Raw genomic sequence first — 13665 nt, forward strand, 5'->3', positions numbered from 1 at the left:
GAGCTGGAAGTTGTGAGTGAAGGCAGGAGAGCCTGGGACTGGGTGGTTGAGGTGGGGGTGAAAAAGGAAGGAGCGAGGATTTAATTCTCCATGAATGTGATGGACTCCATTAAGGTCTTCATCTGGAGAATGGGTGTGTTTCGATTTAAATTTTTTAAAGATTACTTTCAGCTCTGGGTGGAGACTCGATTGGACAGATAGGAAAATATCTTGCACGGATGTCCCTTGTGTAACAAAACACATACACGGTGTTCTTTAGTAAAGTTCTAAAGTAAAGGTGTAAGTCTGTCTTACTTACTCATTGTTTTTCTAAAGTTTTTGAAAGGCAGCAGAGGTTTATAGCAGGATTTGGCAAACTTTTCCTGTAAAGCTTTTTTTTCTGGGAATTTTACTGTTTTCAGATAATAAACTCTTTAGGCTTTGGGGAGTTTCCATCACAGCTCTTCAGCTCTGCTGTTGTAGCTTGAAAACAGCCATAGACAATACATAAAAGAATGGGTATGGCTGTGACCCATTAAAATTTCATTTATGGACCTTTGAATTTGAATTTTGTAAAAATTTCACGTGTCAGGAAGCATTCTTTTTGATTTTTTCCCCCAGTCATTAAAAAATGTAAGACCATTCTTAGTTCAGGGGTCATGCAAAAAGAAATTTGATCTTTGGCCATGGTGTGCTACCCTGGTTTATAGTATCAACTCTGTAGCCAGCCTACCTGGGATGAGTCCCAGCTCTACAGCTTCTGAACTGTGTGACACTGAAGAAGTTACTTGGGCAAGTTAATTTCCCTACCTTTTCTCTCCTGAGAGATCATACAGTCTTTGTCTTTCTCTGTCTGACTCATTTCACTTAACTCTTAGCGTTCACCTGCTTCGTGGGGTCTGTTCCTAGGATAATACTAGTTATATATTTAAAGCCCTTAAAACAATGCCTGGCACATCATAAATGCTTGTTTAACCAATAAGACTTTTAATCTTGAAATCAGAAATAAATTTTAATAGAAAACAAAGTGGCCTCTAGTCTAATAAAAGTCACATTTGGGTACTTTTCCTTAGTTATCAGTTGGGTCACACCAGACGCAGCAGAAAGAAGTGAGTAGAAGTGGGAGAGCATCTTCTGAGCAGCTGGGACAGGGCAGGGGAGCCAGAGCTTTGAAGGTTCACCCAGTTTCTGACTGTTCGCTTCCCAGGAACCGGAGTAGGATTTTAATGGGGTGGGAGGAATCGATGGGAGATAAAGGACTCTGGCTACTTTATCTATCATAGAGAAGTGATGGCAGGGAGGGGGAACCGGGGGAAAAAGGAAAGCAGAGAGGAGAGCAGTGGACAGTAGCAGTGGGGACAGGAGTGTAACAAAATTTAGAAATGCTCATTCATAGGCAGAGAAGTGGCAGGAGAGACAGGAGGAAGCTGGGCTTTTGTGTGAGGCGTTTGTACCCAGTGAATGGGGCAAGGGGAAAGACCTAAACTGATGACAGAGGTGAAGCAGGTGCAAGATGGTGTTAAAAATGATTGAAGACGGCAGTGTAGGTGATACAAACTTTCAACACTGCATGAAGCAGGCAGTCTCCATTCCCAAGGGCCCCGAGAATTGCAAAATGGGACAGAAGGCAGGAAGCTTTTATAGGATGAAGAATACAGAACAAGGATGAGAAAAATAGACAGTGAATAAGGAACAAGGAAGTAAGTGTAGAGCCCAGAGTTGGCTTGGCTTTGAGGGGTTGGCTGACCAGATACACTGTGTTTCTGGTGAAGTGGATCATTTATAGGGACATGGGAGTTCATCTACTTCTTGTTTTGCTGACGTGGATGCGGGCAGAGGTGGCTCTGTCTTGAGCCTGGAAAGTTGTTTCCGTGTCGGTAACATGGTCCCCAACATCTCTCTGAAGATAGAGCTTCTCAGCAGGCAAACATGTGATTGCTTCTGTTTGAAGTTCTAGATGGGTTTTGTGATGTGAGAAATACCTGCTTGTCTTGCTGTGCTGTGTTAGTGTTAGCCTTCCTTAAGTGAAGTAGGCGGCAGTGAATTTCGGTTGGCATAATTTGGTTAATAGTCAAATTTTAAAACTTTTCTGAATAGCAGTGCATTGTTAGGCACCAGGACCTGCTTTTTGTGCAATCATGTGCCATTGTAGATCTAGCTTGAGGGTAATACTGATTCAGTAGTGAATAGAAGTTTGCACATCCTTTCCCCTTAGAGGAAAAACTGCTGTGACTTCCTCTCTCACTGGCCAGTAGATAGACTTTTGCATGGCGTATAAACAGCACACACATGAACAGTACACATACACTGTAAACTTCCTCACTTCTTCTTGGGCCCAGGATTTTTAGCCCCTTGAGCTGGGTTTGAAATGCTGATTTGATCACATCAACAAGAGAAAGGACAAAAACCACATGATCATCTCAATCGATGCAGAAAAAGCATTTGATAAAATTCAACACCCATTTATGATAAAAACTCTCGCCAAAGTGGGTATAGAGGGAACATATCTCAACATAATAAAAGCTATATATGACAAACCTATAGCCAGCATAGTTCTCAACGGTGAGAAACTCAAAACTTCCCACTAAAATCTGGGACAAGACAAGGATGCCCACTATCACCACTCCTATTCAATATAGTCCTGGAAGTCCTAGCCACAGCAATCAGGCAAGAGAAAGAAATAAAAGGGATCCAAATTGGAAAAGAAGAGGTAAAAGTGTCATTATATGCTGATGACATGTTACTATATATTGAAATGCTGATTTGAGTCTCCCATTGTGAGCTTTGATATATTCATGGGCATGGAGTCCGCTGCTGCCGGTCCCGGTTACTCTGATGTTGGGACACTCCTCCTCCTCTCTCCGGTCACACTTTGTGTGAATGCCACAGCAGGAAAAGGTGGTGTAAGGGTCTCCAGGGGACCGACTCCGTGTCTTCTGCTTTTAGGACTCTTGCCTCTCGAACTCAGTTTATAGTCACACATGACCCCATGGGGGTCGTTACATACATTATGTATAAAAATGTATGTAACATCTGGGGGGAGGGTATAGCTCAGAGATAGAGTGTGTGCTTAGCGTGTGCAAGGTCCTGGGCTCAACCCCCAGTACCTCCATTAAAATAAATAAATCAATAAATACACTAATTACCCCCCCAAATGTATGTAACATCTAATGCAGTATACAGGTGAGAATTTACTCCCTTCTAGAGGCTTCATCAAGTTTCAGAGGAAAGAGCTACATCCTGAAAGCATATTAAATTCAGTGGTCAAGAGTATGAAACATACTAGAGTATTAAACAGAATAAAGGTGGTCTCCAGATTTTCAGCATAGCTGTTGTAATCTGTTGTTCTTTTATACATTTCCGCTGGCTGGAGCCTTGGCATCTTGAGTGATGAGCCAATCCCAGACCTTTACAGAATGCACTTGCTAACCTGGGGGGAACCCTCCTTTGAAAAGCATTCAGGTGCCGTGTTGAAGAATGTGACCACCTCCCTGAGACAAACTGTAGTGCTTTTTTCCTTACTTAGTCGGGTGGTGGTTAATGTCTGGTCACCTAACGTGAACCTTAGCACTGACGATTCTTCCTTCTAATGTCCTACTGGGAAATTTTACCCCTTACGAGTAAGGCAAGTAGACTAAATCTTTGTTAATTTGGTGTCCTTTTAGATCATACACCCCAAAACTGACGATCAAAGAAATCGATTGCAAGAGGCTTGCAAAGACATCCTGCTGTTCAAGAACCTGGATCCGGTAAGAGAAATCTCGATAATAAAAATGGTTTTTTTTTTTTCAGTGTCAGTGTGAAGAACTGTGCACAGTCTTGCATTTTTCCTTCTTTATAAGCTGGCATCACCTGGGGCAATGTAAAGTCTCCATCAGGGAACCCTGCACACATGGTGGGTTGTGTTACGGGGGCTGGGGGGAGGGGGTCCCTGCTGTTAGAGCAGGCAGTGAGCGGGCCTGCTGAATCAAGGCTACTTGGCAGCAAACACAGCTCTGAGGAGTGGCCCAGGTGAAGGAGGTGAAGACTGGGCATACTTTGTCCACTCAGCAGAACATGAGGGATGTGCAGGGCCCAGGGGGGAGTGCCTCTCTCACCAGCCAGTGATAGTTAATTATATTTTAATGTATAACTTTCATAACATGCATATTTTGAAAGTAAAGTTTTACTTGGCTTTAAAGGTAGAGGGATTTTTTTTTTCCTTCATAAAGATTTCAAAATTTCTAGTCTTTGGTTTTGAGTGTATTTCTAGAATCCCCTCTCTCGGTGTGAATGAGCACTCTTTCAGACTTTGCCCTGCACTCTGACCTAAATGTTCGGCCTCTTTCATCACAGATCGTGCTTATTCATTATCTGGTCACTTGGGAAAGAACCTCTGCTGCCATGTTCTAAATGTGAAGACTGAGTCAACTTTTGTAACTTACCTCAACTCTTTTTTTGGTCAAACTCAACATTTTGTAGTTTTCAGATACCATAGAGAAGAAAGTTTAAATCAAGACCCACTCTTTTAAGATGAGATCTTTTTTAAAAGGCCGTTTTTATAAAGAAGAAGATACTGCATGATCCTAGGTCTTCTCTGCTGGTCATACTATATCCTGAAATATTTTTAAAAGCTCTTTTGTTTCTAATACCACTTTTGTTTATGTCCTTCAGGAACACACATTACATTTTGTAACTTGGGAGATTTTGTTTTAGGGCCACGTAACACAACTTTTTTCTTTCTTTTTATTTATTTATTTATTTTTTTTTTCATGGAGGTACTGGTGATTGAACCCAGGACCTCATGCATGCTAAGTGTGCGCTCTACCACTGAGCTGTACCCTTCCCCCATAACACAAATTGTCCAGCTTGATCCAGGTCCTCCAGAATTATCACCGAGTTTGCAAAACTAGGAGCTCTGAAGACTGGGGTTGCTTGTTGTTCTCTCTAATAATGGAAGGATAAGAAATGGAATTAAGATAGAAAACTTAGGAATTTAGTTTATGAATGGAGGAATTTCCTGGTAGTATTAAAAAGTGGAATAAATGACTAAAGAGAATTTCTGAAATTTTGATAATCTCAGATTTCATTTATCTAGAATGATAATGATTCTGTGAAATAAAGGACATGAAACTATGTGATCTCTAATGATCTTCCGCCAAAGTGAGTCCAAATAATTATCAGTGGGAAGATACAACTTTATATACGTGTGTGTGTATATAAGAGGATAATTTTGGTATTGGAATTACGCTAATTTAGTATTTAACTCTTTTGCTCCAGATACACACAGAAGACAGCTGTGAAATTAATCCTTAGTTTTACCCTTAGGGGTAGACGTTAGCCAAGGAGATTTTTTTTTTCCTTTCTGGCCAGAACTTTGCATAGGAGATTTCAGGGTCACCAAAAACGGTGCTTCCCAAGCTTTAATATGCATATATATCATCAGAAGATCGGGTTAAAAATGCATTCTGGTTCAGTAGGTCTGTTCTGGAGCCTGAGAGCCTACATTTCACACAAGCTCCCAGGCGATGGCAGTGGTCTCACAATCACACTTTGAGTAAGAAGGACCAGAGCCCAACAGGAAAATGCTCTTTTTCAGTATTTTGCTACTATCATGTGCCACTTTGTTTGCATACTTTCCTATGCAGTTCAACGGGTATTTTAATGCTTCAGCGGTGACTCAACGGTGATATTCTGGTGTCTAAACACTAAGTGATAAACAGCATGAGTGAAGTAACTGCCAGTTGCACTTTCCCGAGATGCTGCCTATTCTCTTCCATCCTCTAAATTAAATTGATTTTTCTTCCCATTTCAACTTTAACTATTAAAGCGCTGTGAAGATTTTGATTGCATTTAAAATGATTTTTAAAAAAAACTTTTGCTGGTATATTCTGGCAGAAGCATCTTAACATAATTAAAGTGGTTATTTTTATAAAAACAGGAATTTTTTTAGATTTCTTTCACTGCTTTCTTGAAGGTCTTCAACATACATATTTTAAAGGCTAGTTCAGAGGGGAGAAAGAAAAACATCCAGTTCATACAATTACCAAGTTTATGATCATTACTGAATGTTTTATAGGGAAGAAGCATATGTATTTACATAACTGTTTCCAGAATATCTTTTTTTGAATTTGATCTCAAACCATCTTGATTATTTTCCTTACTATCTCAAAATCCTTCTGAGAATGATACAGAATATAGAAAAGTAAAAACTAATTTCTCTTAGCGTGTAACCACAGGAATAAGAAATTTATCTCCAAACATGGCAGATTGGAGATTTTAGGTCAATCTCATATTTTAAGCAGCTTTCTAGTTTTTTATCATATATATTTGTTGTACCATAACCCACATGTGTTTAAATTGAATTACAGATTCAACTTATGTCTGCTTGTCATACAGCAACTCCTTTCAGTTCAATTCTTTGACCACCCACTATGTTCAGGGCTTGTATAAAGCATTGGATGCCACAGAAATGCTTCGACAGTTTGGTGAGGGAGTCAAATACTCATACAAATCAATTTGATAAAACATGAGAAATGCTGTAATAAGGTCTGGGCGCTGTGAGAGGATGAGGGTCTCTCAGCCCCACCTGAGGATCCAGGAAGCTGGAGAGGCCACCTGAGTTGAGCCTCGGAAATGAGTAGGAAGTTGTCAGTTGAATGAAAAGTACAGAGCGTGTTAACTCTAGACTGTACGGTGGAGACGTCCAGTGGTGGGAGCTCAGATGTGCGTGCCGTGTCAGGATGGACCAGTGTGGACCAGCCACCACCGTAGCACTGGACACGAACTGTAGTCAGTAGTAGCATTTTAAGCGGAGGATGTAACAATCAGATGTCTAAGGTCACTGGTGGCAGTGTGGAGGGGCTGGAGTAAAAGGTGAGAGAGGGACAGGTCAGGAACAAAGGAGTGGAGCTCAGCGAGGAAACCACCCCGTGATCCACGGAAAGGAAACGGGCCCGGCCAGGGAAGGGAGGGGAAGGGCTGGTTTCATAAAATACTCAGGATGAGCAGAAGTTGGTACTTGGTAACTGAATGAATCAGGACCCGGCGGGAAGAGCCTAGGATGACCCCCAGTATCTGGTCATATGAACTGCAGAAGTGGTATCTTTTCCTGAAGTGAAAAAACTTGAAAGAGGAAGGGGCAGCAGTGATTCCTAATTAGCGAGAGGAATGATCTTGGTGTTGGCATCTTCTATCTCATTTGACTTCCCTAAAGTCATGTTTAGGTTGAAAATCTTGCATCTCTTAGGCCTCAGAACGTTTTTCCTTGGAGTTCTGTATATTCATACATTGAGCACAGCATTTATAATTATTAACCTCTTTGAAGATACTCTTTTCATGAATATTTTAATGCTTGGCTCAGTAGGCCATTTTTCTTCTGTAATATTTCTAATTTGAGGCAAACTGAAATAATTGCCCTATGCTGTATGATGGACTGTTTCATTAATGGAGAGTAAATTGTTGTTTTTTCAAGAGCCAGAGCCCTTTTACAGAGCTCAGTCTCGAATTTGCATTCTGTAGAATTAGATGTGGATTTCCTCCAGTCGCTGCCAGTCACCGAGATAAGCCTCTGCATATTAAATATTTCCTAAGTTCTTTTCACTCTGTGCATAATTATGGGGAGATTACATTTTGATTGACTAGAAAAGACACCTGTCACAGAGAGAAGTTCTAAAAGGGAATTGTTCTGTATTTTATCAGGAATTAGTTTTTTAGATATCCATGTATAAATTCTTGAGCTTTATAATGTTTGAAAGTACAGCTAATTCCAGGGTAACAAAAAAAATTTACTGTAGCTATACATGTCATCATTTTCTCCATTTGACATTTAGGGCTACAGCTAATCAGTAAAGCTAGTATTTCCCCTCCATTTGCTTTAAATGAGTTGAACTGTAAGTAGTAAGCAAAACAAAATATTAGTAAACCATTATATCAAACTTTGTAATTTTGATAGATGACCATATGTTGCCTGGATTGATGAACTCATTTGGGTAGCATGATCCCCGTGGGGCTAATTAGCCCCACGTCAGGAAAGCACTGTCCTACTGCTCCACTGGCTTCATCTTCAGCCCTGGCTGCTGTCTTATGAGCAGGTGCCAGAGCTCATACAGGGACCCAGGGAGGGAACGAACGCCACTTCCTGCAAACCCATCAGCGTCATTCTTCCAAAAGTTTCTGTCAGCCCTCATAAAGATGCAATAGCATGTTCTCTGTTTAAATGGAGAGGTTGGTTTTTTAATTAATTAAAAAGTTTAAATCAGTATGCATATACAGTTTACAAAAATTCAAAAGTAACGAAAGAATAGTCAGTGAAAGGAAATCTCCCTTCTACCCTCGGCTCCCAGCACCCCAGTTTCTCAGGAGCCAAGTTCTTTTGGCACTGTCATGTGTATTTTTCTTAGGGTTATGCTGTGTATGTACAAATGTATTCTTTTTAAAATTTTGGTGGCAGCAAACTCTATACACAGTGTTCTTTTGAGTTCTTTTTTTTTTTAACTTAACAATGTATCTGTATAGAGATTCTGTATTCTTTTTTAGAATTCTTTTTGTTCAAATTGGTGACATTTATGTATTACAAAGCTAAACCATGAGAACACATGGCATTTTGCTGTTGTCCAATGTATTAAAATTGTATATATATGATGAGGGGCCCCAAATAGTCAAAATAATATTGAAAAAGAAGAACAAAGTTGGAAGACTCACACTTGCCAATTTCAGAACTTTTATTACAAAGCTGTAGTCATCAGAACAGTGTGTTACCTGGCCTAGGGATAGACACAGAGAACAGTGGAATAAAATGGAGAGTCTAGAAACAAAACCATACATCTGTAGCTGTTTGATTTCAACAAAGATGCCAAGATCATTCAATGGGGAAAGCACAGTCTCTTCAACAAATGATGCTGAGGCAACTGGATATCCACACACAGAAGAACAAAGCTGGACTCCTGCTTCACACCATATATGAAAATTAACTCAGAATGGACCAAAGACCCAAATGTAAGCTCTAAAACTGTAAAATAGAAAACCCTTTGAAGAAAACACAGGGGTAAGTCTTCATGACTTTGGATTTAGTGATGAATTCTTAACACCAACAACAGGAATAAGAGAAGAAAAAAGATAATGTAGACTTCATAAAAATAAAACATTTTGTGCATCAAAAGATGCTATCAAAAGATACGAAAAGACAATGTACTGAATGGGAGAAAGTATTTGCAAATCATGTGTGTGTGTGTTTATATACACATATACAAATATATACATATACATACACACACACATACATATAAAATAAGGGCCTCATATCCAGAATTAGAAAGAACTGTTACAACTCAGCAATAAAAAGACAGACAACCCCACTTGGAAAAGGGCAGAGTACTCCTGCCAAGAAGATACTAATGACCAATAAGAACGTGAAAAGATTCTCAACGTGGGTAGTCACTGGAGAAATACAAAGCAAAACCACAACGAGATACCACATCACCCCCACTAGGATGGGTATCGTTTAAAAAAAAAAGGAAAACAACAGGTGTTGGTGAGGGTGTGGAGTAACTGGAATCTAGTACATTGTTGGTGGTAAAATAAAATGATTCAGGCACTGTGGTCAACAGTTTGGCGGTTACTCAAAAAGTTAAACATAGAATTACCGTATGACTCAGCAGTTTTTGCTCCTAGGTATAGATCCAAAAGAATGGAAACATGTGTTTCAATGAATGCTTGTATACGAATGTTCGTGGTTGTACTATTCATAGTAGCCAAAAGGTGGAAGCAACCCAGGTGTCCATCGATGAATGAATGCATATGTAAATTGTGGTATATATCCATATATACACACACACGCGCGCGTATATATTCATCCATACAAAGGAATGAAGTATGATATATGTTACAACACAGATGAATCTTGAAAACCTTATACTGAGTCTGGTAAGCTAGACACAAAAGATCACAAATTGTACAGCTCTGTTATATGACATACCCAGAATAGGTAAATCCAGAAAGAGAGAAAACAGGTTGGGGGTTGCCAGGGGCTGGTTGGTGGGGAGAATGGGGGATGACCGCTTAATGAGCACAGGGTTTCCTTTAGGGGTAATGAACATGTTTTGGAACTAGGTAGAGATGGTGGTTGTACAACTTTATGGCCCACTTTATGATGGTTGATTTTATGTTATATGAAGTTTCACTTCATTAAAAAAGTTTATGTGTAATCCATCCTAACATGTTGATCTCCATTAGTTTGAATATTTAATGGTTAGTATACACTTTAAGGACGCAGTTAAATCGACTGTTTATGAAATCGATCACTGAAGCACCTCCACACAATCCCTGGGTTCCAGAGAACACAGTTTGAGAAACACTGCACCCTTTTGACAGCAAGTGGAAGATGGGAGGCCTGCTTGAACAGTTCCCTGAGGGATGTGGAGCTCGTCTGTTTGTGAGGCAGGCCCTGTCACTGCGAGATAGCTCTCTTTCTTAGGCAGGTCTTCTCATTGTTCCAAAATGTCCACCATCCACCCAGCAGCCCCAGTCCTGGCCTCTGGAATCACTGACGCCATCTGTGTGACAGCAGGTGGCAGGTGTGTTCACACGGGGTCTCTTCCGTGAGGCCCCCTGACTCCTCCTTGTCCGCAGGGTTCCACGTTTCCCACCTGCCCTTCTTTGCGTGTCTCGTGCTTGTCAGTGACTCCAGTAAAAGATCGCGGTCTCCAATCCTCACTTGCTGTTTTTATAGCCGCGTAGCTTTCTGATGTATGGATGTGCAAGTTGACTCATCCGGTGCCCTGTAGATAAACTTGAGGTTTTCATTTTTTTGCTATTAGGATGCACATTTAGGGATGAAAAATGCCCATGCACATGTCAGTTCACAAATTTCTCTGGAATAACTTCCTAGATGAGAAATAGTGAGGGGAAGGGTAACATGTTTGAAATATTAACTGTTGACGGCGTGTCCTCTGAGGTCTGTTCTGTTTTACCTCCTGGCAGCCCTCTGCTGGAGAATGTCTCCTTCCCACACCACCTCCAACTGTGTCTTATGCTAACTTTTTTTATCTTTCTAAATCTGACAGATAAAAAAGGGATATCTCGTTTCAGTTTTAATTTGTATTCCTCTTTACTTTGAAAGAAGTTGAACATCTTTTTATATTTTGAAGCACCCCTCTGGGATTTTCTGGGAGCCTTGGGATCCATTCTGTATCTTTGGTTTTCTAGAAACACATTTTCACGTTGGTGTGGAGGTTCTGGTCCCTGACTGTGCAGGGCCCGTGAGTGAACCCTTTCAGTCTGGGAACTTGCATCCTTTGGTTTTGGAAAACTCATCCCATATTTCTTTGATTATGTTCTTCCTTTTGTTTTGTCTGTTGTCACTTTGGAACTCCTATCTTTTCATCTCTTTATCGACTTTCCTTGAGATGTTTGGGTTTCATTTATCTTTTTAGTTCTTTATTTTCTTTTTAAAAATTCCATCATGGTGGGTACCTGTCATTGTACATTGGTCAAACCCACAGAGCGTACAGCACCAAGAATGAGCCTGAATGTCAGCTTCGAGTGATGATGGTGCCAGTGCAGGTCATCACCTGTAGTAAGTGCCCCCTCTGGTGGGGGGTGGTGTGTAGTGGCAGGGAGATGGGGGTATATGAGAACTCCATACTTTATGCTTAATTTTGCTGTGAACCTAAAACTGCTTTTAAAAAAGAAATCTAAAAGGAAGGAAAAAAAATGTTGGCAATTATGTTTTCAGTTTTCCATTTACTCACCTTTCTTTGATTGGCTATTTTTCTAAATGTCGTATTTTGTTACCTCTCAGATGCACTATGTTGAACATCTCTGGGTCTACAAAGTAGGCGTTTCTGAAAGCTCTTCGTTGTTCCTGAATTCTCTATCTCACCTGGTGTAATTTGGCTGTTTATCTGAGTCTTGTAGGCTACCAGAGGGGCAGCCCAAAGCCGACTTGGAGCCCTGAAGAAGTAGGGCAGAGCTGTGAACTGGCGTACTGTTGGTTAAGTGGCAGGGAGCCAGCTGTACTGTGGGGGAAGCCGTAAATCCCGGCAGGTGGTGGTCCTTGTTCTAGGGCACCAGTGTTCACAGGAGCTTTTCTAGTTTCTCTTATTTCTTTAGTTTCTCCCACGACCCTGACTGTGATCTTCTGTGTGGGAAGAGCTGGGGTAAATTCTTGATTGCTGATGTTCTGCGTTCAGGGTGGAGGCATCTGAAAGGAAGGTATCAGCCGATCGTGGGGAACTTTGAATGATCAGCCCACTTGTTTTCTGCTGTGTCTGGACCCCCGTTCTGCCCAAACCAGGTGTTTCCCAGTGGAGCCTCTGGTTCTCTGACAGGTGGTTGGCCCCTCCACGCTGCAGGCCCGCCTGCCCTTCCCTGGGCTGCACCCTGTCTCTATGACCCCTGCTTAACTTCTCTTTGCTCTAAAAATCTCTCCTGTCTCCCCTCCCACTCTCTCTGTAGATTTTGGAGTCAGACCTTCACATTCCCTGTGTGATGTTCATACGGTCTCCAGTAGAAGCGACTCACATGTCATCTGTTCATGCTTTTGATTCAGAGTATTTTGTTTCTTCAACCTGTGCTTTCCGCTTTCACCTTTTCCCCTCTCTGATCTATCTCCCGCTCCTTCATTTGTTTATAATAATAAATGATTTTGGCCTGGGAAGTTGGCGCTCTACCCTTTTTATACCCAGAGGGGGTGACTTAAAACCTTCTGATGACTTTTGACTTCTCTGTTACTATGCACCATGCAGTTTTTCCACGTCCATTTGTTCTGTCTTTTCAAAGGGCTTTGAATTGTAGCTATACGTGTTCTGAGGAAAGATTTCTGTCCCCTCCTAGTTTATTCTCACTAGCTGAGGTTTACCCTTAAACCTTGTCAGACGGACTTTACCAGAATAAAAATTTTAAATAGTTGTTGACTAGTAGCTTTGATGTTTCTGGCTTCAGTTTTAATAAATCTGTCCTGGGGAGGGACATGATTGCTTCTTGAAGAGAACCACAGTGACAGAGAATAGTGATAAAATATTTGCTACAAGCATTGTTGGTTTTTTTGTTCTGTGTTGGGTTTTTTTGTTCTGTTTTGGTTTTTTGTGCTAAACCAAAAAGGATTGGAGTCAAGATTTGAATTCACTAAATATTTCAGTAATTTCTATATAAATCCTAGTGATGACTAAAATAGGATATTTTAAAAAAAGTTTAGGTATCTTTAAAAGACATTTGCAATAGTTCTTTATTAACCTGGTCACTTTAATTGCTAAGATTATGTTTCACAAGGTACATGATGGTTGGGTGATTAATTTTTCATATCAAAGTGGTGATAGTTACAAATATTCTGAAACAGACTAATTATAATTACTTATTCAGATACTGAATATGAGAGTAACTGTATGATCACCTCGTTGGCTTGTGGTGAGGAAGATCATACTGTGTATTTTTTGACATGACTTTATGGCAATGATGATATTTCCGTTTCTTTTAGCTTGTTCACAGAAATATAAAGCTAATTATGGTTATTTAAGAAAGCATATTCTAGATACACATAAGATTATGTCTTTTCTTTTTGAAAAATAGGAGCAGATGTCTCAAGTGTTAGATGCCATGTTTGAAAAATTGGTCAAAGAAGGGGAACATGTAATTGATCAAGGTGATGATGGTGACAACTTCTACGTAATTGATAGGTAAGTTTTGCAGTACATCACTACTGAAACACAA

The 13665-nt window shown here is 40.5% G+C and overlaps 1 protein-coding gene across 2 annotated transcripts in view; it reads left to right on the top strand.

The window, feature by feature from the left end:
• The window catches only part of PRKAR2B (protein kinase cAMP-dependent type II regulatory subunit beta), a 91459-nt gene that overhangs the window by 62510 nt on the left and 15284 nt on the right, over window positions 1-13665 (top strand). For both annotated transcript variants that reach the window (XM_072965213.1, XM_072965214.1), the window contains exons 4-5: window positions 3645-3728; window positions 13525-13631. In XM_072965213.1, coding sequence (XP_072821314.1) covers window positions 3645-3728; window positions 13525-13631 — 191 coding nt within the window. The remainder of the gene's footprint in view (window positions 1-3644; window positions 3729-13524; window positions 13632-13665) is intronic.

This window comes from Vicugna pacos, chromosome 7 (genome assembly GCF_048564905.1).
Source record: "Vicugna pacos chromosome 7, VicPac4, whole genome shotgun sequence".
In the NCBI taxonomy this organism is placed as follows: Eukaryota; Metazoa; Chordata; class Mammalia; order Artiodactyla; family Camelidae; genus Vicugna; species Vicugna pacos.